General features: G+C 55.5%; 12 protein-coding genes across 12 annotated transcripts; 6 read left to right on the forward strand and 6 right to left on the reverse strand.

The window, feature by feature from the left end:
• Window positions 1-75: 75 nt before the first annotated feature.
• FUN30 (DNA helicase) lies at window positions 76-2700 on the reverse strand (the record flags this gene model as incomplete). Its single annotated transcript, XM_056208118.1, has 1 exon — window positions 76-2700. The coding sequence occupies one exon, from the start codon at window positions 2698-2700 to the stop codon at window positions 76-78; it is 2625 nt and encodes an 874-aa protein (XP_056064093.1).
• A 112-nt stretch (window positions 2701-2812) lies between these two features.
• MVES1_003302 (uncharacterized protein) lies at window positions 2813-4124 on the reverse strand (the record flags this gene model as incomplete). Its single annotated transcript, XM_056208119.1, has 2 exons — window positions 2813-4034; window positions 4111-4124. 2 exons carry the CDS (start codon window positions 4122-4124, stop codon window positions 2813-2815), a joined length of 1236 nt encoding a protein of 411 aa, XP_056064094.1.
• A 107-nt stretch (window positions 4125-4231) lies between these two features.
• Window positions 4232-5182, forward strand: AGE2 (ARF GAP with effector function(s); the record flags this gene model as incomplete). The annotated part of the gene is made up of 1 exon (XM_056208120.1): window positions 4232-5182. One exon carries the CDS (start codon window positions 4232-4234, stop codon window positions 5180-5182), a length of 951 nt encoding a protein of 316 aa, XP_056064095.1.
• A 74-nt stretch (window positions 5183-5256) lies between these two features.
• MVES1_003304 (uncharacterized protein) lies at window positions 5257-8647 on the forward strand (the record flags this gene model as incomplete). Its single annotated transcript, XM_056208121.1, has 9 exons — window positions 5257-5343; window positions 5370-5877; window positions 5907-5958; window positions 6168-6304; window positions 6330-6366; window positions 6575-6751; window positions 6780-7167; window positions 7197-7298; window positions 7553-8647. 9 exons carry the CDS (start codon window positions 5257-5259, stop codon window positions 8645-8647), a joined length of 2583 nt encoding a protein of 860 aa, XP_056064096.1.
• Window positions 8648-8730: 83 nt separating this feature from the next.
• On the reverse strand, window positions 8731-9723 carry SUI3 (translation initiation factor eIF-2 beta subunit; the record flags this gene model as incomplete). The annotated part of the gene is made up of 1 exon (XM_056208122.1): window positions 8731-9723. The coding sequence occupies one exon, from the start codon at window positions 9721-9723 to the stop codon at window positions 8731-8733; it is 993 nt and encodes a 330-aa protein (XP_056064097.1).
• A 152-nt stretch (window positions 9724-9875) lies between these two features.
• On the forward strand, window positions 9876-10890 carry ATP3 (atp3 gamma subunit of the F1 sector of mitochondrial F1F0 ATP synthase; the record flags this gene model as incomplete). The annotated part of the gene is made up of 2 exons (XM_056208123.1): window positions 9876-10049; window positions 10126-10890. The coding sequence occupies 2 exons, from the start codon at window positions 9876-9878 to the stop codon at window positions 10888-10890; spliced, it is 939 nt and encodes a 312-aa protein (XP_056064098.1).
• A 331-nt stretch (window positions 10891-11221) lies between these two features.
• Window positions 11222-14499, forward strand: ILS1 (isoleucine--tRNA ligase; the record flags this gene model as incomplete). The annotated part of the gene is made up of 2 exons (XM_056208124.1): window positions 11222-11440; window positions 11467-14499. 2 exons carry the CDS (start codon window positions 11222-11224, stop codon window positions 14497-14499), a joined length of 3252 nt encoding a protein of 1083 aa, XP_056064099.1.
• Window positions 14500-14612: 113 nt separating this feature from the next.
• On the reverse strand, window positions 14613-15308 carry SNU23 (U4/U6.U5 snRNP associated protein; the record flags this gene model as incomplete). The annotated part of the gene is made up of 1 exon (XM_056208125.1): window positions 14613-15308. One exon carries the CDS (start codon window positions 15306-15308, stop codon window positions 14613-14615), a length of 696 nt encoding a protein of 231 aa, XP_056064100.1.
• Window positions 15309-15358: 50 nt separating this feature from the next.
• Window positions 15359-15914, forward strand: MVES1_003309 (uncharacterized protein; the record flags this gene model as incomplete). Its single annotated transcript, XM_056208126.1, has 2 exons — window positions 15359-15375; window positions 15404-15914. The coding sequence occupies 2 exons, from the start codon at window positions 15359-15361 to the stop codon at window positions 15912-15914; spliced, it is 528 nt and encodes a 175-aa protein (XP_056064101.1).
• Window positions 15915-15958: 44 nt separating this feature from the next.
• Window positions 15959-17353, reverse strand: CPA1 (carbamoyl-phosphate synthase (glutamine-hydrolyzing); the record flags this gene model as incomplete). The annotated part of the gene is made up of 2 exons (XM_056208127.1): window positions 15959-17155; window positions 17300-17353. 2 exons carry the CDS (start codon window positions 17351-17353, stop codon window positions 15959-15961), a joined length of 1251 nt encoding a protein of 416 aa, XP_056064102.1.
• A 100-nt stretch (window positions 17354-17453) lies between these two features.
• MVES1_003311 (uncharacterized protein) lies at window positions 17454-19224 on the forward strand (the record flags this gene model as incomplete). Its single annotated transcript, XM_056208128.1, has 2 exons — window positions 17454-18566; window positions 18592-19224. 2 exons carry the CDS (start codon window positions 17454-17456, stop codon window positions 19222-19224), a joined length of 1746 nt encoding a protein of 581 aa, XP_056064103.1.
• A 76-nt stretch (window positions 19225-19300) lies between these two features.
• MVES1_003312 (cathepsin D) lies at window positions 19301-20611 on the reverse strand (the record flags this gene model as incomplete). The annotated part of the gene is made up of 1 exon (XM_056208129.1): window positions 19301-20611. One exon carries the CDS (start codon window positions 20609-20611, stop codon window positions 19301-19303), a length of 1311 nt encoding a protein of 436 aa, XP_056064104.1.
• Between the last annotated feature and the right edge of the window lie 41 nt (window positions 20612-20652).

A 20652-nucleotide genomic window follows, 5' to 3' on the forward strand; every position in this document is an offset into this window, starting at 1 on the left:
GTTGCGATTGCCGGTGCTGGAGAATGCGTGCGGTATTCGACGCTACGCCTATTGCGGCGCTGCTAGCAGCGCCGACTACGTCCTATTTGCCTCGTCCAAGCGACCGCGTACCTGGGAGAGCAGTGATGTGGCCAAACGCCCCTTGATCTCCGATTCGACCACCTCGCCTGCATCTTCCTCGTCGTTTTCCCCACTGACTCGCTCGGCCAACTCTAGTTTGCGACCGGCAAGCGCGAGAATATCCTCGTCAATCGTCCCGCGGCTGATCAACCTAATCACTTGGACGGGCTTTGTCTGGCCAATGCGGTAGCAACGGTCGGTGGCCTGCTTGTCGTTCTGCGGGTTAAAGTCTTGGTCAAACAAGACGACCCAATTTGCCGCGACCAAATTGATGCCCAAACCGCCGGCGCGTGTGGAAAGCAAAAACACAGGAATGTCGGGGTCGTTGGTGAAGTGGTCGACAATGTGCTGGCGGTCGCCCACATGCGTCTGCCCTGTGAAGCCGAGGTAAGGAACGCCGAGATGCTTTAAGCACACACACAGGATATCCAGCATGGAGGTAAACTGGCTGAAAATAAGAAGCCTGTCTCCTTGCGCACGCGCCTCTTCGATGATACGCTGCAGCGCCTGAACCTTGCCCGAGTTCATCCATTCTTTCGGGGGAAGGACATGCTTTGCAGTGCTCCGCCACGATCGTGCAAGAAGCGACAATTCGGCGTCCGTGTTGATCGCGAAGTCTTCCTTGAGGTGCTGCAAGTTCTCTTCTGCATGCTCCGGCTCGCGCACGTAATCCTTGGCGAGCGCGGCTATTTTCTTCTGGTCGTAGAGTCGGCGGAAAAGAAGGGGATGGTTTGCTCCTTTGCGCAGATCCATCAGCACATTGCTCGTGTCCTTTGCGCTGCTCTTTTGTGTTGCGTCCTCCTCTGCAAGCGCCGTCTTCGTGCGCTGCAATGCATCGCGATACAATTCCTGCTGCGCGTCGGTCAAGGCACAGTACTCGACGCGCTCCGTCTTTTCCGCGAGCCCATCGAGCACCTTGTGCTTGCGCCGCCGCAGAACGAACGGTTGCATCATGCGTTTTGCACGTTCCACGCGCTGCTTGGAAAGCTGCGAGGTGTTTGCGCCCTGCTTGACCTTGAAGATCGCGGCGAGCGCCTCTTCTGCGTCGGTAAAGTAGTCGGGCAGAATGAAGTTGAGCAGTGAGACGAGCTCCTGCAAGTTGTTCTGCAGCGGTGTGCCGGTCAGGAGCAGGCGCCAGCGTGCGACGATCCGCAAAAGCTTGGCGTACTTTTGCGATTTGCGGTTCTTGAGCATGTGTCCCTCGTCAAACACACACACGTCGAACCCGCGCTTGCGGAGGAAGCCGTGATCGTCGGAGCTGCCGGTGGCCATGTCGTAGGTCGTGAGCATCACATCATAGTTGTCGCGCGCCTTCAAATCGCTGCGGAGCAATCGCCGCTCTGCCTGCGAGCCGTAGTATACTTCCACACGGAGCGAAGGCGCAAACCGCTGAAATTCCCTGGACCAATTTTCCAGCACGGAGGAGGGCGCAATGACAAGGTGCGGTCCTTTGCGCACGCCCTGCTGCTTGAGGTACGCAAAAAAGGAGATCACCTGTGCCGTCTTGCCAAGACCCATCTCGTCTGCAAGGATTGCCGAGGTGTGTTTGCGGTACATGAGATTCAGCCAACTGACGCCGAGAAGCTGGTAGTCTTTGAGCACGACGTCTTTTGCCAGGTTAGACGGTTGTTCTTGCAAGTAATTTTCGTCTTCTATCGTGCCGTTGCGCTTGACTTCGGCAATGTTTAGTGCGCCCAAAGAATCATCCGCAGTGCTCTCTGAGCACCAGTGGCGCATCGCCTCGTGCAGCTCGGAGCCAATTGTTTCGCACTTGGCCAGCACTTCGTCGACTTCCATGTATCCCGCCATAAGCTCCACACAATTGGTAAAGAGGCGGGGCGATACGCCTTTGGCGGCTTTATCGCCAAGGCGCTCGTAGACGTCGTCTACAGAGTCAAATGGTCGCAAGCGTGCAATGGTGTTGGCCTGGTCCAAGGAGCAGTTGATGCTATCGACAAGGCCGCTCTCGTTGACCTGGTTGAACCATCCTAGCGCGCTTTGTTGCTGATGTGCATATCGTTCATCTGTATCCCCGTAGACCTCTTCGTCGGTCGATGCACCGTCAAGACTGATAGACGCATCGCTGTCCGAGTCCGAGTCCATGCGTGCGCGACGTTTTGCCGGTTTCTTGGAAGGCGGACGAGCCGCAGGCCGACGCTGTGCCTGCACGGGCGCAGGAGCAAGAACAGGCATCGGTGGTGGCGCAACCATCTTGGGCCTTAATTTCTCGATTGCCTCGCCGAGGTCGTAATTCGACTGGCGCAGCACCTCGGTACATTCCGCCACTGAGTAACTCGAAAACAGACGTGAAAGACGCGTTGCCTTGATCTGTATAATACTCTCAGACGGCGCGTACGTAGCAGGCCGTGGCATGACTTTTGGCACGCTTTCGTCGCTGCTGGGCCGCGTGTCGGAAAGATGGCTTGCTTCGGAGGAAACGTCCGAATGAAATGCCGGCGCGACGGCGCCGGGGCCACGGTACTGGAATGCCTCAAGCCCGCGGCGCATGGTATTCTGCGCGTCGCGTATAGGGCTAGAGTCCGGAGCAAGTACGACAGGGTCCTGCGCCGATCCGCTCATGTTGGCGCAGCGCAACACTGTATAGTTGCTTTTCTGTGTGCGCGTCGCGTCCGGAATTATTTACGCGCGTGTCAACAGTGCCGGCCGAGATGATTTGTCCGTACTATGTAGTCTACTCGTCTTCGTCATCGCTGTCCTCGGTTTCGAGGAACTTGACCAGCGGTTCGGCAAGCTTCAAAAAGTGCTGCTTACCTTGGGGCTTAGCGCCCTTTTGAGCCCAGTAAATAATGGCCTGATCCGATAGCACATTTTCATTGTACAAAATTTTGAGCAAGTTGGGAAACGACTTGAACACGCGCGTGTCCGTATAACAATGCAGCTGGATCGTGTTGATCAATGTGATTTGCGCGCGCGCACTGGATGCAAATGGCTCGAGTACACCGGCAAAGCGCTCGATCTCTTTGGGCAGGATCATCTCGAGCTGGTCTTGTTTGGCATCGGCGTCGATGCCGCGGACGATGCCTTCGAATACGACCACGACAAACTCCTCGGGACTAAGTCCGAGCGTCTTGTTGCGTTCACTGAGCATCTCAGCCATCTCCTCCTTGGTGCTTCCTTCAGCGCTGACCAGGGCAGCAAGGTCTGCCGACGTCTGCTCGCGCAGTTCCTTGTTTTGGCGGCGCATGTAATAATCTGAGACCTGCGGAAGTTCGACGGAACGGAAGTAGGTCGGGACAGCACCGGGGCTCGAGCGTTTCTGCGGAGGAAAGAAGAGCAGCCAGTCGCGGATTCCGCCTTTGCGCAGCGCAGATGAGAGCTGTTCCATGCTCTGGTTCTTCAAAAACGCACGGAAAACTTGCGTGATAAAGCTGAGCGCAAGGTCGTCTTTGGTCAGGTAGTCTTTCTGCAAAGGGGTTAGAATGCTTGCATTCGTGAGGCCCGTCTGTATCGATAATGAGCATGCGGTTGCAAGCTTTGCGACTTGCTCGGGCTTGTAGCGGTTGATATACTGCAGAATTCCTGGCATGGTGGAATCCTCGAGCGATTTTTGGAGAAACTTGTAGCGACGCACCATCTTCTCAATCACTTCCACGTACGGACGCACATCCTCAATGCTGTCGCTCTTCGCCGCGGAAATCGAAAAAGGGCTCTGTGGCGCGTTGTCCTCGACGAACGAGCCGCCCGGAGCAAGCAGGCCCCCGACAAACAAGATCTCGAAGAGCTGGTCGGCATATTTGCGATAGTCCAGCGTATTTCCAGCCTTGTCAAGTGCGCTCAAATATCCATCCCAATCGCCTTCGTGGATGGTGTCAAAGTATTTGTAGAGCGAGTTGCGAAAAACGTCGGGCTCGAACTTGGCTTGCGACTTTACGGCACCCTTCCTCTGCTTGATTCTGGATCCAGTTAACGTTGGCTTGTTGTTTCCGGTTAACGCAGTAGGACTAAAGTCAGCGAGCACAGCACACGCACGGAGTAGATGTCATCAAAGTGAGCGGTGGACAACGCTGGTGGCGTCTGTGGACGAGCGCGCATAATGGTCACGTGATACGCAATCCTCGTCCGCCTGGTCGCTAGGACTTGACGATTGGCCATGTCGTATGCGAGTCGGAAGCCGCAGTCGCGTGCTGAAGCGGATGCAAATGCGCGTGCACTACGCAGCATGGTGAAGCAGCCGGACAACAAGGTGTGCGCGGACTGCAAGCGCAACGATACACGTTGGGCATCGTGGAATATTGGGTGTTTTTTGTGCATTCGGTGCTCGGGCATTCACCGAAGTATGGGTACGCACATTAGCCGCGTCAAGTCGATTGATCTTGACATGTGGACGATGGAGCAGATGGATTCAATGCGTAACTGGGGAAACAAGCTTGTGAACGTGTACTGGGAAGCACACTTGAAGCCTGGGCACGTTCCGCCGGATCACAAAATAGAGAGTTTCATCCGGAGCAAGTACGAGGCGCGTCGCTGGGCAATTCAAGGGCCACCACCGCAAGATCCCTCTGCATTGCTTGGCAGTGCAGGTGCTGGAACGTTGGATGCAGAAGCAGCCGCCGCGCCGAAGTCTGTCGCGCCGACCAAGTCGGATGCGCTGCTGGATTTGTTGGGTGATGCAGCGCCTGCACCTACACCTGCAGCATCACGCGCTCCTCCAGCAGTGTCGAATACGTCTGCGCTGGCGCCGAAGCCTGCGGCTAACGCGCCTCCTACGCGCGCCGGCGGCCTCTTTGATTTGGACTGGGACGACAGTGCAGGCTCGGCGGCGCATGCCACGCAGACGCAGACCTCGGTACGGTCTACGCTGGGATCTAAAGGCAAGCAGGATATTTTGAGCCTTTTTTCCGCGCCGCGCCCTGCCGCCACGCCCTCCGCCTTTAGCCAGGAAGCCGCGCCAATGGGGCATTTTGGCGCGCCGGCGCTAGAAAGTGCGTCTCCGCACATGGACATTACAGGAACACAGGATATATGGGGCGCCCCAAAACCTGCCGGAGCCACGCCCGCGTCCAACGATGCTTTTGCCGACATCTGGGGCGACTTTACGTAGCCGCGGTAGCAACGATACCCCAGTACCCTATCACGTGCTTGGCGCTGCGCGCTGCTGCGCTTTGTTCGTCCACTATGGCCAAGGCGCAGGACGCGAAGCAGGTGTGCAACCTTGCGAACGTCAAGGATTTGAAGATTCAGTGCGATGACACGATTGAGCGTGTATGTATATGACGCGCTGACCACAGGTGTTATCGGTGCGGAGCGACACCGACGAAGGCGATGGCGAGCCGACCGCGACGCGCCTATTCACGGCGTCGCACATAGGGGATGATCTAGCTGCATTCTTCTCATTTATTGGCTCCACAGTGGTGCTAGTATCGGTGCTTTATACGTACTGGTACAAGATCTCTTGGGAGCACTCAAAGCAGTACCTGTATGCCGGTATTGGCGCCTACGTATTGTGCCAAGGGATTCAGCTCCTCGTACGGCGCATCTTTGGCGTGGCCATTTTTATGGGCTCACGCACGGGAAAAGAAATTGTGCGTGCGCTTGCGCGCTCACCTCAGAACGAAACGGAATGGGTGCAGATTAAGGCGTCGAGTGTCGGGCCAAGCACGCTGCCGGGGAAAAAGGCCGCGGACGGAAAACCAGTGCTTATTCCCCCGACGTATGCAGTAGACGTAAAATATACACGCAGCATTGGTGGTCGTGTGCTTGGGAGCAAAGACGATCATGTGGTGCTTGGGAGCTTCGGTACGTCTACATGATTACTTACGCTCCAGGCGAATGGTTCCGGCAGGATGGCGAGTTTGTTGAGTCCATCTTTGCTGAGCGGTTGCGTGTTGGGCTGCAAAAAGTGATGGGCGAATAGATCGTAGATGCGAAAAAATAAAATATCCCTTGGCTTGTGCACACCACATGCGGCCCAACGAATTCCACAATGACTGGGCGACAGACAGTGAAGGCGTGCGTGTGATGCACGTATGCAAGTGCACATGCTTCACGACTAATACAACCTTGATACCCCTCTATGTTCCCAATAGGCCTGGTGATTTGTGCAGTGCGTGCACGAAACAGTTTTGTGTGGATAACGCGGAGGGGTGCAAGGGCGCTGCCATTGTCGATACCAAGGACGATACTGCAACCGGGTACGAGGGGCAGGTATGGGCCAAGTGTTTTAGTACGTTTTGACGCTGCTTACCCAGTCCGCGATCCCACCAAAGACAAGACGATCGTCTTGCTGTATATACTCGCCGTCCTGGCATTGCTTGCGTGGGCATTTATTCGGAGTCATACTGGCCGCGCGCTTTTTGCACGAGCACGGCGCATAATTCAACGTCCATAGTCACCTCGCACGGATAGACCGCGCATAGCTCCTTACTGCATCATGGCGTGAGCCGTAATGATGCGCCATGCGCTATTGTACCTACCAGGCACCGTAACATAATAGCACGCGACACGCTCCACAAACTTGGCGCATTGCTACCATGGAGGCCAAGCTGCAGTCTTTGCGCGTTCCCGAACTCAAGGAGCTGCTTCAGGCGGCGTCTTTGCCAACGACAGGCAACAAGCCAGACTTACTTAAGCGGTTACTTGAGAATTCAGCAGCGACGGAATCACTCGAGAGGTGCGTACGCCGAAACGACTCACCCTAGCGACCTCGCTGCCAAGACTGCGCCCGCGCCCGAATCCAAATCGCAGGACGCAGCATCCGCACCCCAAACTGAGCCAGCATCTGAGACTATCGCTCCCGCTGCTGCGTCGGCCACTGCGCCCGCTGCCGAAACCGGCGAAGATACGCGGAAGCAGGCATACCTTGCCGAGCTTGAGAAGCGCAAGACGCGTGCGCTGCGTTTTGGCCAGCCTATTGACGAGCTGGAAAAGCAAATTGAGCATGTGGCTAAGCACGGCGTTCCGGAGAAGGGCAAAGCTACGGTGGAGCGTGCGCACAGCCAACTACACGGAAAGCGTGAGCGGCCCGCACAGACCAAGGAGACGAGCAACAAGAAGGCCGCACCTGTCGCACCTGCACCGAAAATCTCGGTATGTATTACGCAATGCACTAACCATAGGAGGAGGAACTTGCACAGCGGCAGCGCCGCGCAGAGCGGTTCGGGCTTGTCAATGCTGACGAGGAGAAGAGGAAGCAGGAGCGCATGCAGCGTTTCCAGCAGGTACGTCCATACAAACTTACCCAGACCACCGCCCAGTGAAGAAAGCATCGCGGCGTACGCGCTTACGCACTCGTAGCATTTGCCGCAAAACGAGTCGCTTCTTGTAGCTAATCGCACCTCCACGTTTTTTTTTGACGCTCATGCCCATTGCACGGACACTTGCGTGTGCAGTTTGTGCAGCGCCCGTATCTAAGTATAAATGCCCATTTTGTACAGCGACAGCATGCTCCTTTGATTGCTTTCAATCACACAAGACAAGCGAGGTGTGTGCGAGTAAACGTACCGAGTATGCAAAGCCGACACTTGGCCCACCTAAATCGCTGCTGTTGCCAGATGTGGCGCGCTATGTACCGATGCAGGACTATGATTATAATCAGATGATGCAAGACTACAGCTACCTGAATCAAGTGGGTCGTGTAGTTGCTTCGAGAGGGCGTGAGCTTGCAGATGCGCGCATGCTGCCCGACGAAGAACGCCGCGGCAAAAAACGAAGTTCGGCGGCGCAGCATCGCCGCGAGCAGCTAAGCAAGCAAATATCATTCCATAAGTTGCCTATCATGCTCCTTCCGGACGGTATGTCGAAGCGACGAACGAACCGCACGTGTTGGGATGCCAAGAAACGCATCATGCAGTATACCATACATTGCCATTGGCGTGGCGCAACCGATGCGTCTGTGCGTGATTTGTACATGCATGGTCATGCTGGATCGGTGGGTATAGATACAATTTTCCGTGCAGAGCTTGCAGCGTACACGGAGCGCGACGCGAAGCAACAAAAGACAGGTACCAGTACAGACAATTGCGCAAACAAATCCATCCCTGACGCATTGTCCCGCGACTGTGTATTGCTGCTTCGCATATATCCCTCGCGCCTGCGCAATGAAAGCACTACACGGTTCCTTGATTGGTGGTCGCGAAAAGGCGCAGCGCTCGAGCAACACAGCGTATTGGACAGTGCGCCGCCCAAAGCATCGGAGCCACTCGTGCCGCAGCATGTGCTTGATACTGTGTCGAAATTCCGGACGGGTCGTATTGCGCCTACGACAGAAAACGTGCAGCTGTACTCTACGTACGTATACGTGGAGCCAGACCTGAGTATCGACGCGCTGCTGCGGCGCTTGCCGACAGGGCACGCTATTGTCGAGTACCTGGAGCTGGAGGTGTGGCCCAAGGACGTATACGCAGCGAACCAGCGCCGTGGTCAGATCCAAGTCATGTCGCTGCAGGTCCCGGAAATGGGACCGGACCTGGGACCAACCACGGAAACAAGCACACCTCTTTCCACTCAGGCAACGATACCAACAGATGCGACAGTCTTGGTGGGCTACGCAAGTTCCGATAGTGAATAGCATATACCCTCGGGAATGTATACTGTATACACGTACTGTATCTTTTGCACCCAAAATACATCGTTGCTACAAACAAGTACAATTCATTGCTGGCGCATCTTGCTACGCTTCCCGGTCTGTGCCTGGAAACCGGTCTTGATTGCGCTGACCGAGCGCTGAGAACCGCAAGACTCACATGTCATAAAGTAGATACGGTTTTCTTTTGTCAAGAGTGTGTTGGGCGAGCGGCACGTTTTGCAGGTTACGTACTCGACGATATACCGCCGCAGCACATTTTCAATTTGTTTCGGCTGGAACCGACCGCGAATGACGAGCCGTTGCGATCCATCAATAGAGCCAACGGTACCCAATTCGGTAAACAGGTACTGGATGACGTGGTCTGGCTGACGATGCATACGTTTGCAAATTTCCAACACGTTTGCGAACACGGTCTTTTTCGAGCCGTCGCGCTGAACGACGGGCGGCACCATGGTGTATTTCTTCTTTTCTCCCGATAGTGCCGGGTTTTGCACGCGCAGTGTCTTGAAAAAACGACCAAGAAGCTCTTGGTACGTATAGTCTCGGTCGCTACCAAGCCAAGCTTCCACATCATCGGTCTTGGCCGTGGTCGTGTCGTCCGACTTCTCCGGTGCGAATGGGTCGTCCAAATCATCGTCAGCATTGTCCTGGTCCACCTGTCCGCCAAGTTCTTTCTCGAACTCCTCTATATCAAAAGCCGCCTTTTTCTTCTTCTTCTTCTTCTTGAGCTCGCCAAAATCAAATTCGTCGCCCTCAGCAGGTGTGGCATCCAAAGCAGGTTCCTCCGGGGCCACAGAAGATTCCTTATCTGGCTCCTCCAAAGCTACAACAGAGTCCTTCGCTGGCTCCGCCTCTGCAAGGGGAGCAGGCGTTTCTTTGTCTTGCAGCGCCTGGTGTGAGTCACGCAACGCCACGATACATACAGCATCAAGGTCCAAGTCCATCGGGAGTTTCTTCTTCTTACTGCTCTTTTTCTTCATTCCGCCAAACAAGTCCGACACATCCTGCGCAGACTCCTGCGCAGGCGGCGTGCCCTTGACAAGCTCCTCCGTAGACATGCTGAGACAAAAAGTGTCGCTCGACGGCTCCTTCTTGCCGCAGTGCCACGTGTTGGTCACGTGATAACATACCCGGCGCAGCCCGGCTCGGGCGCGAGGGAGCGCTGGCAGGTTGATAGAGATTGTCTCGACTACGACGTTTGGTGCAGGTGATGATTGCTCGTGTTGTTTCTAGGCCTTTTGCTGCCACTGCGTCGACTACTTTTGGTGCGCGTAGCTCCGCGGTGTCTGTAGCTGGCTTCCACTCGAGCGGTGCCGCGCAGGCCTCGCTCCGTGAGCTCGAGCAGCGTGTGAAGAGTGTCAAGAACATCGAAAAGATTACCAAGGTACGATCGCGCGGCTTGTGTGTGTGACAGATATACTGACATGTATTGTGCTTGATTTGCACGTAATGGATTCTAGTCGATGAAAATGATTGCTGCTACAAAGCTTGGCCGCGCGCAGCGCGCCATGGACGCTGCGATTGCTTACGGCAAAGCCAGCAACGAGATCTTTGTGCAATCGGATGCACAGGATTCGCCCGACGCGGAGAAGAAGGGCCACGAGATGTTTATCGTGATGTCCTCTGATAAGGGTCTTTGTGGTGGTATCCACTCCGCGCTCTCGAAAAAGACCCGCCAGGTCGTTGGTGCAATCAAGAAGGAGGGTGGCGAAAGCCCGTATGTGGTAACCGTTGGTGAGAAGGGCAAGTCCCAGCTTTCGCGTGCGCTGCCCATGGAAATGGCGCTCTCCTTTAACCAGATCGGCAAGGACATCCCCACGTATGAGGATGCGCTTGCGATTACGGACACGATCTTGAAGTCGGAGCTTCCCGTGGACAAGGTCAACATTATCTACAACAAGTACGTCTCCTCGATCTCGTTCGAGTCTGTCGTTTTGCCGGTGTATACCGAGGGCGCGCTCCTGAATGCGCCCAAGATCAGCCAGTACGAGATGGATGAGTCGAACGCCAAGGACCTCGCTGAGTTTTCCTTTACCAATACCGTATTTGCTACGCTTGTCGAGGGCCATGCTTCTGAGATCAACAGTAAACGTAACGCCATGGACAATGCGTCGAAGAACGCTGGTGAAATGATTACCAATCTTAACCTGCTCTACAACCGTGGTCGTCAAGCCGCGATTACCAACGAGCTTATCGACATTATTACCGGTGCCTCGTCCATGTAATGTGAGAAGTACTTTCTTGTGCATGGTATGGGCTTTGCACGTCTTGAATTGCATGCCGGTGACGGTGCATGCCGACCAAGAATTTTATAGTATTGCTTAGGCGCTTTTGCGCGAAATTGATGCTATTCGTCCAAGCCGCAGGTGCGATGCCTCTGCAGAGAGCCAGCCCCGCCATGTTCGCTCTCTGATCCCCACTGTTTATCCCGCAACAGTACCGCAAGCGTAGCAGCACGTGACACAATTGTCCGCCGCTTCTTTCCTACACACCTTCTTGCTCGATTCTTCCAGCAGCAGGCAACGATGGCGAGCGCGCAAGCCACGTTCCCGGATCATGATCGTACGTAACGCACATCAAGTACTTACCGCAGCAACTACGTCGTTTAATTTTGCGAAGCAGGAAGAGGATGTGATGGCCTACTGGAAGGCCATTGACGCATTCCAAACGCAGCTGGCCAACAGCAAAGGCCAAAAGCCATTCTCTTTTTACGATGGACCACCTTTTGCTACGGGCCTGCCGCACTACGGTCACTTGCTTGCCGGCACTGTTAAAGTACGTCGTGCTACCCTTAACCCCAGGACATTGTGACTCGTTTCGCGACTACTACTGGCCACTATGTCGACCGCCGCTTTGGGTGGGATTGCCACGGCCTGCCCGTCGAGTACGAGATCGACAAAAAGCTTGGCGTATCTGGCAAGCAGGACATTCTCGACATGGGTATTGCCAAATACAATGCAGAATGTCGCGCAATTGTCATGCGCTACCAAGCAGAGTGGCGCGCCACGGTCGAGCGAGTGGGTCGCTGGATCGACTTTGACAATGGGTACAAGACCATGGACAGCAACTTTATGGAGTCTGTATGGAGCGTCTTTAAGACCTTGTACGATAAAGGCCAAGTGTACCGTGGCCTGCGTGTGATGCCATACTCCAACGCACTGACCACGCCGCTGTCCAACTTTGAGGCCGGCAGTAATTACAAGGAGGTACAGGACCCCGCCGTGACCATCGCATTTACGCTTGTAGATGAGCCCGACACGTCCTTCCTTGCGTGGACGACGACACCGTGGACGTTGCCCTCGAATTTGGCTATCTGTGTACACCCTGACCTCGACTATGTCAAGATATGGGACGAGGAGCGTGCTCGGCACTTTATTCTCTGTGAAAAGCTGCTTGGCACTGTGTACAAAGATCCAAAGAAAGCCAAGATTAAAAAGGTTGCGAGTTACAAAGGCAAGGAGCTCGGCAACATCAAGTACCAGCCCTTGTTCCCCTACTATTACGAGCAGTACAAAGACACGGCGTTTCGAGCGCTTGTTAACGTGTACGTAACTTCGGACACGGGTACAGGTATTGTGCACCAAGCGCCTGCCTTTGGTGACGATGATTACCGTATTGCGCTCGAGAACGGCGTCATTAGCAAGGAAGGTGTGCCGCCCAACCCACTGGACGAGTCTGGCCGCTTCCTCGAGCCTGTGCATGAGTACGTGGGGATGTATGTAAAGGATGCAGACAAGGCCATCATCAAGGACCTCAAGCAGCGCGACCGCTTGATTGTGCAGACCACCGTGCGCCATCAGTACCCATTTTGCTGGCGGTCTGGAACGCCATTGATTTACCGTACAATCCCTGCATGGTTCGTCCGCGTGGAACCGATTGTCGATCAGCTGATCGAGGCGAATAACAATACCCGCTGGGTGCCGCAGTCGATCGGCGACAACCGCTTTGGCAACTGGATCGCGAATGCGCGCGATTGGAACGTGAGCCGCAACCGCTATTGGGGCACGCCGCTGCCTTTGTGGGTGAGTGAGGACTTGGAGGAGATTGTGTGCATTGGGTCTATTGCCGAGCTCGAGCAGCGGTCCGGCGTGCAAAACATTGATGACTTGCACCGCGACCACGTAGACCAAATCACAATTCCCTCGTCGCAAGGCAAGGGCGACTTGCGCCGTGTTGAAGAGGTGTTCGACTGTTGGTTCGAGTCTGGCAGTATGCCGTATGCACAGGCGCACTATCCTTTTGAGAACGTGGAGCAGTTCAAGGCGAGCTTCCCCGCCGACTTTATCTCGGAGGGTGTTGACCAAACGCGCGGCTGGTTTTACACGCTCCTGATTCTTGGCGTCCACCTGCACGGAACTGCACCCTGGAAAAACTTGATTGCCTCTGGGCTGGTGCTTGCTGCGGATGGCAAGAAGATGAGCAAGTCTTTGCGCAACTTTCCCGACCCTAACCTGGTCATTGACCGCTACGGTGCCGACGCCGTGCGTCTCTACATGATCAACTCGCCAATTGTGCGCGCTGAAAACTTGCGCTTCCGCGAGGAAGGTGTCAAGGACGTCATTGCATCCGTCTTTTTGCCCTGGCTCAATAGTTTCCGCTTTTTCCTTGCCCAAGTCGCACTCCTCAAGAAAGATACGGGCTTCGATTTCCAGTACAATCCCGACGCAGCACTGTCTGCGAACGTAATGGACCGCTGGATCCTTGCGCGGTGCCAGAGTTTGCTCGAGTTTGTGCGCACGGAAATGACCAACTACCGCCTCTACACCGTTGTTCCCCGTCTCCTGACCATGATCAACGAGCTGACCAACTGGTACATCCGCTTCAATCGCCGACGCCTCAAGGGCGAGAGCGGCCAGAAGGATACCGTTGCAGCGCTCAACTCGCTCTTTGAAACGCTCATGACTGTGTGCATTACCATGTCATCTTTCACGCCGTTCATCACCGAGAACTTGTACCAGGGCCTGCGCAAGTTTAAGCCGGCTTCGATGGATGAGGGCATCGACGCTCGCTCCGTCCACTTTTTGCCGTACCCTGAGGCGCGCCAAGTATACATGGACCCTATCATTCAGCGCCGCTTTAGCGCTCTGCAGAGTGTGATTGAGTTGGGCCGTGCGATGCGCGAGAAAAAGAATCTCCCGCTGCGTGTCCCCCTCAAGGAGCTCATTGTTTTTCACAGTGACCAGCAGTACCTCGACGATGTGCAGTCGCTTGCGGCATATGTTCAGGAAGAGCTCAATGTCCGCGATCTTGTGCTCACGAGCGACGAAGACAAGTGTGCGGTGAACTTCAAACTGCTTGCAGACTGGCCTACGCTTGGAAAGAAGCTGCGCAAGGATATGGGCAAGGTCAAGAAAGGGCTCGACAATGCTTCCTCGGCGGACGCCAAGTCTTACATGCAACACGGCTCGCTTCTCATCGAAGGAATCACGCTCGGTAAGGGCGATTTGCGGACACAGCGCTACGTCAATGCCGAGCAGCTTTCGGGCAACATGACGAGCGATACGGATGGATCGGTTGTTGTTTTGCTCGATACCCAGATCTACCCCGAACTCGAGGCCGAGGGCGCCGCGCGCGATGTCATCAACCGTATCCAGCGGCTGCGTAAAAAGGCTGGGCTGCAAGCAACCGACGAGATTGATGCATTCTATCGCTTCACCTCTGGCATGAGCGATGCTCTTGACGAGGTGATGCAGTCGCAGACAGATGTTTTTACGCGCAATATCCGCCGTGCGCCAAAAAGAGCAGCCACGATGCCACAAGGAGCTGAGATTGTCTTTGAGGAGGAGCAGGAAGTGAACGACACCAAATTTATGCTCACGCTTGTGCGTGCCTAGAAACAATAGGAATTTTGGTCTTAGCCTTTCGTCACAAGTATCGGAATGTTTCGCAATCACTACATACCCTTCTACATACAATACATACTCGCTCGCTCGACATGGCAACGCCATTACGGCTTGCTCGAGCCAAAAGCGGCAAACCCCATGGCGGCCATCATCGCGTCCGCATCCTGCGGCGCAGGTATCTCTTCCTTGTCGTGTTTGAGCGCTTCCTTGTCGTGCTTATTGCGCGCGCGCGCCTCGCGCCGTGCGGCAAGCTTTGCCTCGTGCTCGGCACGTTGTCCAGCGGCAATTTCCTGCAGTCGCTTGGCAAAATCGTACCGCTGCTCGGCATTGGGCCCCAGTGCAAGCTCGTCGCGTACATGCTCTATCCGTGCAAGTACCTGCTCCAACGTCGCGCGCTCGACCTGCGTCGATTGGCCAATACGCCGCAGATGCGAGCGCCCATTAATGTGGTCCAAGTAGGCTACACTGTCCTTGCACATTTTGCGACATACCTCGCAGTAGAAGCCTGCTCCATGCCCCGTTCCGTTCCCACTACTCCCTTCTGCATTTTCCACCAGCACGCTCTTTCCCAGGTTCTTTTCCAAGCCCAGGTCTTGGTGTGCCTGCATTGTCTGCGTGGGTTTTGGCAAATCATCGCGACGTTTCCCTTGCGGACGTTTCCCTTGCTTCAGACGCTCTTCGTTCTCGATTGCATGTTCGCGCCGTTCCCGATCGCGATCACGCGCGCGCTGTGAGTACTCTGCAATGTCCCATTGCCGTCGCGAGGGGCCTACGCCGCCGGATGCAGCGGCCGGTGCCATGGAAGAAAACAGCGACCTCCACGCACCTTGCCTCCACACTTGTTTGGACGATGGCGGCGGTGAATCCGTGCGTTGGGCTGCGGCGCTAACTGTAGCGTGCTTGCACTGGTGAGCCGAGCCGATGCATTGGCAAATGGTGCGTTTGGAGCGCGACTTATGCCAGGTTTTCAGCATGTGTATCAGCAGATGCTCCCTGTCGTCGACGCCGTTGCACAGCTGCACCCCGACGATGAGCAATGTGAGCCCTATGTCCGCATTATTCGCGACGGGCTCATGGCGATGGAGCAGCACACGGAGGAAATGGTAAACATGCTGTATAATGTAGACGTACTGACCGCCCCATCGGCAACGCAATCCGTCGCTGGCTTCAACCCCCAAGAAGCCCTCGCGCACATTTCCGATCTCTTCCACGTGCGTACGCCAACGTACTTACGGCAGAGCTATCAAGCAGAGCTCTTGGTTAAGCGCGAGTCTTTCGCAGACTATACGTGCGAGGAAATTTCACCGGCGCAATTTGCACAGCAATGGCGCACCTTGAACGAAGTGGACCATGGACGCAAGCAAGAGATGGACGACCTTGCAGACTTGCTGGCCAACTTTGGGTAGCATATAGTGCTGCTAGATGCGAGCTATATTCATATACGATTTTATTACGCAGACGCACTCTTCCCCTCACGTAGTGCCTTGTACTGAACCACTTGCTCGATATAGTCGTCAAAGAGCGGGTTGGTATCTTCAGGCCCGCCCGCATGCTCGGGATGGAATTGGACGCCCCATACGGGTGCCTGCTTCGATCCCGACTCGAGCGCACCGGAGCGGACAATCCCCTCGATGCTCCAGTCGTTTGCGTTGATAAACCATGGCGCCCAGCCCTGCGGCCACGCATCCTCGCCTTCTTCATTGTATGCAAGTGCGTATCCGTGGTTTTGCGAGGTAATGTATACGCGGCCTGGCTTGACGCGCATGTTCCCTGATCCAAGTGCAAGCACCGGCTGGTTATGGCCGCGGTTGCCAAACTTCATGCGGTATGCGCGGATACCGGCAGCAAGGCCAATGATTTGGTGACCCATGCAAATACCAAAGATCGGCCGGTCCCACTCGCTTATCGCGCGGCGGACAATGTCGACAGACTGCATGATAGAAGCTGGATTTCCGGGCCCGTTGCTGAGAAAGAGACCATCGAATTGATCGCGGGCCTTGTTGAAATCGTAGTTCCAAGGAACGACGGTGACCGAGACATTGTTGCGCAGGAGCGAGCGAAGGATGTTGCCCTTCATACCGAAATCCATGAGCGCAATGTGCGCACGCGCATTCGCTGCGCCGCCCTTGGGCTGAAAGGTTTGCGGAGACTTGACCGACACCTTTGCCACAAGGTTCTCCTCCATCGGGTCGATAAACGCATCGGGGCTGGGGACATGATCAGCGTCCTCGCCAACCAAGATAGCGCCCAGCGTCGAGCCCTGATTGCGCAAAAGCGTAGTCAGCTGACGCGTATCCACACCCTGGATTCCCGGCACGTTGTGACGCGCGCACCAAGAGGCCAGCGACTCGACGGCTTGAAAGTGCGAGAAACGCTCGCACAGCTCGCTTACAATTACGCCGGCTGCCTGCACGTTTTTCGACTCAAGGAAGCAGCCAATATCCACGTCCATCGGATGTTCACGCGCGGATCCAGGCGTGCGGTTGTCGGGGATGCCGTAGTTGCCCATCAGCGGTGTGGTGAATGTGAGCAGCTGGCCTTGGTAGGAAGGGTCGGTGAGCGAATCGGGATACGATGTGATCGACGTGGTAAATACAGTCTCGCCATACGCATTGTGCTGTGCACCAAACGACTTGCCTTGGAACGCCTGGCCAGTTTTCAGCCGCAGGGTCGCGTTTTGAGGCGCGGGCGCCGACGATTCAGTCGTTACGAAGCGCACGGCGATGCGAGAAAGCCCGCGCGCCGCGCATTGGAAAGAGAACACTGATTTTGATAACATTCAATACGCAACAGACTTGAACACAGCAACGATGATATAGTCGTCCCTGGTCAGCTTGTTATACATACACAGAAGAAGAAAACGCGGAGCTGCAAACGAAGAAACGCCATCTTAGTCAGCGTGACTCGTCAAAGCCACGCGGCGCTTCGCCCTTGCCGCAGTGGCCATGCGGGATTTTTCGTCGGTGCTTGCGGCGTGGGAGGATGCGCGCCTCGGCGCGCTTCAAGCACTGCTCGCGTCTGAGACACAGCATGTGTCCGATGCGCAGAGGGATGCACTGGCATCGCGCAAAGCGCTTGCAGAGCGCACGCGTGAATTTAAACGCGAACCGCCCGAAACACAGCGCGAGTCTATACGCGGCCTTTTAAAGGCGTATCAAACCGAGATTGACGCGCTGACTACGCGCGCGAAGCATGCAGAAGCAGTGCTCGCTAATACTTCCGGCCGGATCGGGCAAATGCCTGATCCGTACCCGGTTTTTGAGGCGCTTGTAGAGCGCACAGCGAATGCACAGGATTGCGTACAGTTGCGTGCAGCGCTCGAAACATCAGATGCGAACTGTGCCACATTGCAAAAGCGCATCATGGATGCAGAGATGCGGATCAGCGAGCTCGCTCAGCGCGACGCAGAATCAGCTGCAGAGACTGCCCGGAAAGTCGAGGAGGCGCGCGCAGAAGCCGACCAGCGCTGGGAGGAGCACCACGCGAGCTTGCAACGTGAGTTGACTGCCGCTCAGGCACATGTGCGCGAGTTGCGTACGAACCACGAGCAATTCACTGCACAGTCGCTCACCTTGGGCGACACACACACTGCACAAGCCGATACGCTTGTCGCCGATCTACAACGCGCAAACGAGCGCGTTGCGCAAGCCGAGCGGCGCAATACAATGCAGCGAGCCGAGGCAGAGCAGGCACGCATAGAAGCGAGCACAATGCACCGCGAGCAGCTGGCTGCGCTGCGGGAGCGTATTGCAGACGAGGAGCAGGCGCAAACACAGCTGCGTGCATCGAATGAGCATCTCCAAGCAAAAGCGTCCGTCGCAGCGAGTGATGCTCAGCGAGAAGTGGAGCGACAGTATGCGCAGGCACTCGAAGACGTCGCCTCGCTGCGCACCCAGCTCGCACAGCGCGCCGACTATGACGAAATCAAGCATGAGCTCGATGTGTTGCGCGTGGTCGAATTTGGAGACGCGACAGATACCACAGCAACCGAAGCTTCGCTCGAAACGCATCTCGTGCAAAAGAACCGCAAGTTGCAGGACGAACTTGCGACGTTGAGGGTACGTTGCAGAAGACTAACCGTAGGCTACGCTTGCCGAACAAGGCCAGCGTGCGACCCAGGCAGACATGCAATTTACCGCGCAGCGTACACGCATCGAGGAGCTCGAAGCTCTTTCTACGCGCCTTGAGACAGACTTGCTGGGCGTCTCGGACAAAAAACCAGAAGCAGAGCCGGCGCAGACCATCTCAGGAATTTTGCCGATCGTAACGAGCCAGCGCGATCGATTCCGCACCAGGAACACGGAGCTTGAGTCAGAGCTTCGCGGCCAGCTGCAAACGCTCGCAGAGCTGCGTACCGAGGCCAAACGACTGCAAACGGACAATCTCGGGCTGTACGAAAAAGTGCGCTATCTTGAGGGATTCGGGCGCCGCGCAAACGGCGATATGCCATATGTGACGGCGCAGCGCGATGCCGGGCTGGAAGATTTATACCGCAACCAGTACGAGCAGTCGATCCATCCGTTTGTGGCGTTCCGTGGTCGGGAGCAGTCGCGCGCGATTGCAAGTCTTGGGCCTGTGGACCGTTTGTTGCACATTTTTACGAGCGCTGTGCTTGGACACGCGCAGCTACGGCTCGTTTTTGTAGGTTATGCCGTTCTATTGCACCTGCTCGTCTTTGGGATGTTGTGGGATGCGGGCCATCGTTCTTCTGTGTAAAGAAGTAGGCACTTTACATTACTATACAACGTATCAAACACAGGCAACGAGTTTGATGTAGTGATGCGCGGCATAGTCACCATGTAATTATATATACAAAACAAAGCATCGATACAAAAAGCGTCATTGGGAGGGATGCGGAATGTGTGCAAGCGGCGCTGGGCGTCACAGGAAATGTGATTGTGTCTTGGTTTACGCTGGAATGCAGTGACGCAAACCCAATTCTGTGCGGTGTCTCTTCAAAGATAGTGTACACGTTTTTGAGGAACGCAGCGCCGATGAGCCACTGAAAACCATGTGGGACTTGTTGTACAGCAAAAAGTGCGCCAATGCAATGCGGCTCCGTGTCGCCGACTGCTTCTATCCCCGGCGTGACGATAGTGACTTGAAAATCAATGGGGTTCAGTAAGTAGCCCCGGTTGCCGAACGCAAAAGAAACATTTGGCTTGACTGAGCATGGGTATTTGTAGTAGCCATCAGTGCCACTGAGCTGCGTTGCGCCAGGTATGTGTGCGTAGATCTTGTGGACTGCGAGGGGCGGTCCGCCAACCAAAGTAGTGCCCGAATCGATCAATGCCACCGAATTTCCATCCAGCAAAACTTGGTGACCCGATACATTCACTCCCCCCAACGGGACCGACCACGATTTGTCTTCGTATGCGTCTACATAATTGACATCACCCTTGTGCAAGGTCCGATTCGGCGCGCCGAGCGTGAGGACGCCACCAGGCGCTTCGGTCGCGTCGCCCGCAGCCTCCCGCTGCAAAAATAGGCCAAATGAAGGGTTTTTAAGGCCGATGGATTTCCATAAAGGATTGGCTTTGGTGGACGCCAGTGCGTATGTGCCCATGCCCAAAACTCCCCCAACACGGCTCCCCAGATCCAGGCCATTGACGCGGGTCTCTGTGACAAATGTCTGTGTCTTGGACGTGAGCCCGGCGATTGAGACGCTGTCTATCGCAGACTTTCCATCCACTGTGCCTGAGCCGTACCTTATGCGTACATCTGAATACACATTGCAAAATGTGCTGCTATTTTTAGCATGAAAAAAAGCGTCCGAGACCCATAGATCCGACGAGCCCGTATCGACGGCCACGGCGATTCTTTGAGGGGGAGTCCCAATCTCAACCTCGACCGCCCACAAGCGGTCGTGATCAAAGTTGCGCATCGGCGTGCCCTTGATGCTGCGGGCGACAACGGAATTTGCTCCGTGCTTGGTATCAAGCCATGCCTTCTCCTTGCGGATCCATGCGAGCGCCTCCGCTTCGGACAACCGTGCCGATATTTTGGCATTATCGGGGCGTATCATATCAACCGAGATGCAATATGAGCATCCTATACACAAAAAGGTGGCGCATAGAATCGCCCACGCAAGCTGTCGCTTCATGGCGGAAACGTGTGGCGGCAGCGAGAACGTATTATTGGATT

This window comes from Malassezia vespertilionis, chromosome 7 (assembly GCF_029542925.1).
Source record: "Malassezia vespertilionis chromosome 7, complete sequence".
Classification (NCBI taxonomy): domain Eukaryota; kingdom Fungi; phylum Basidiomycota; class Malasseziomycetes; order Malasseziales; family Malasseziaceae; genus Malassezia; species Malassezia vespertilionis.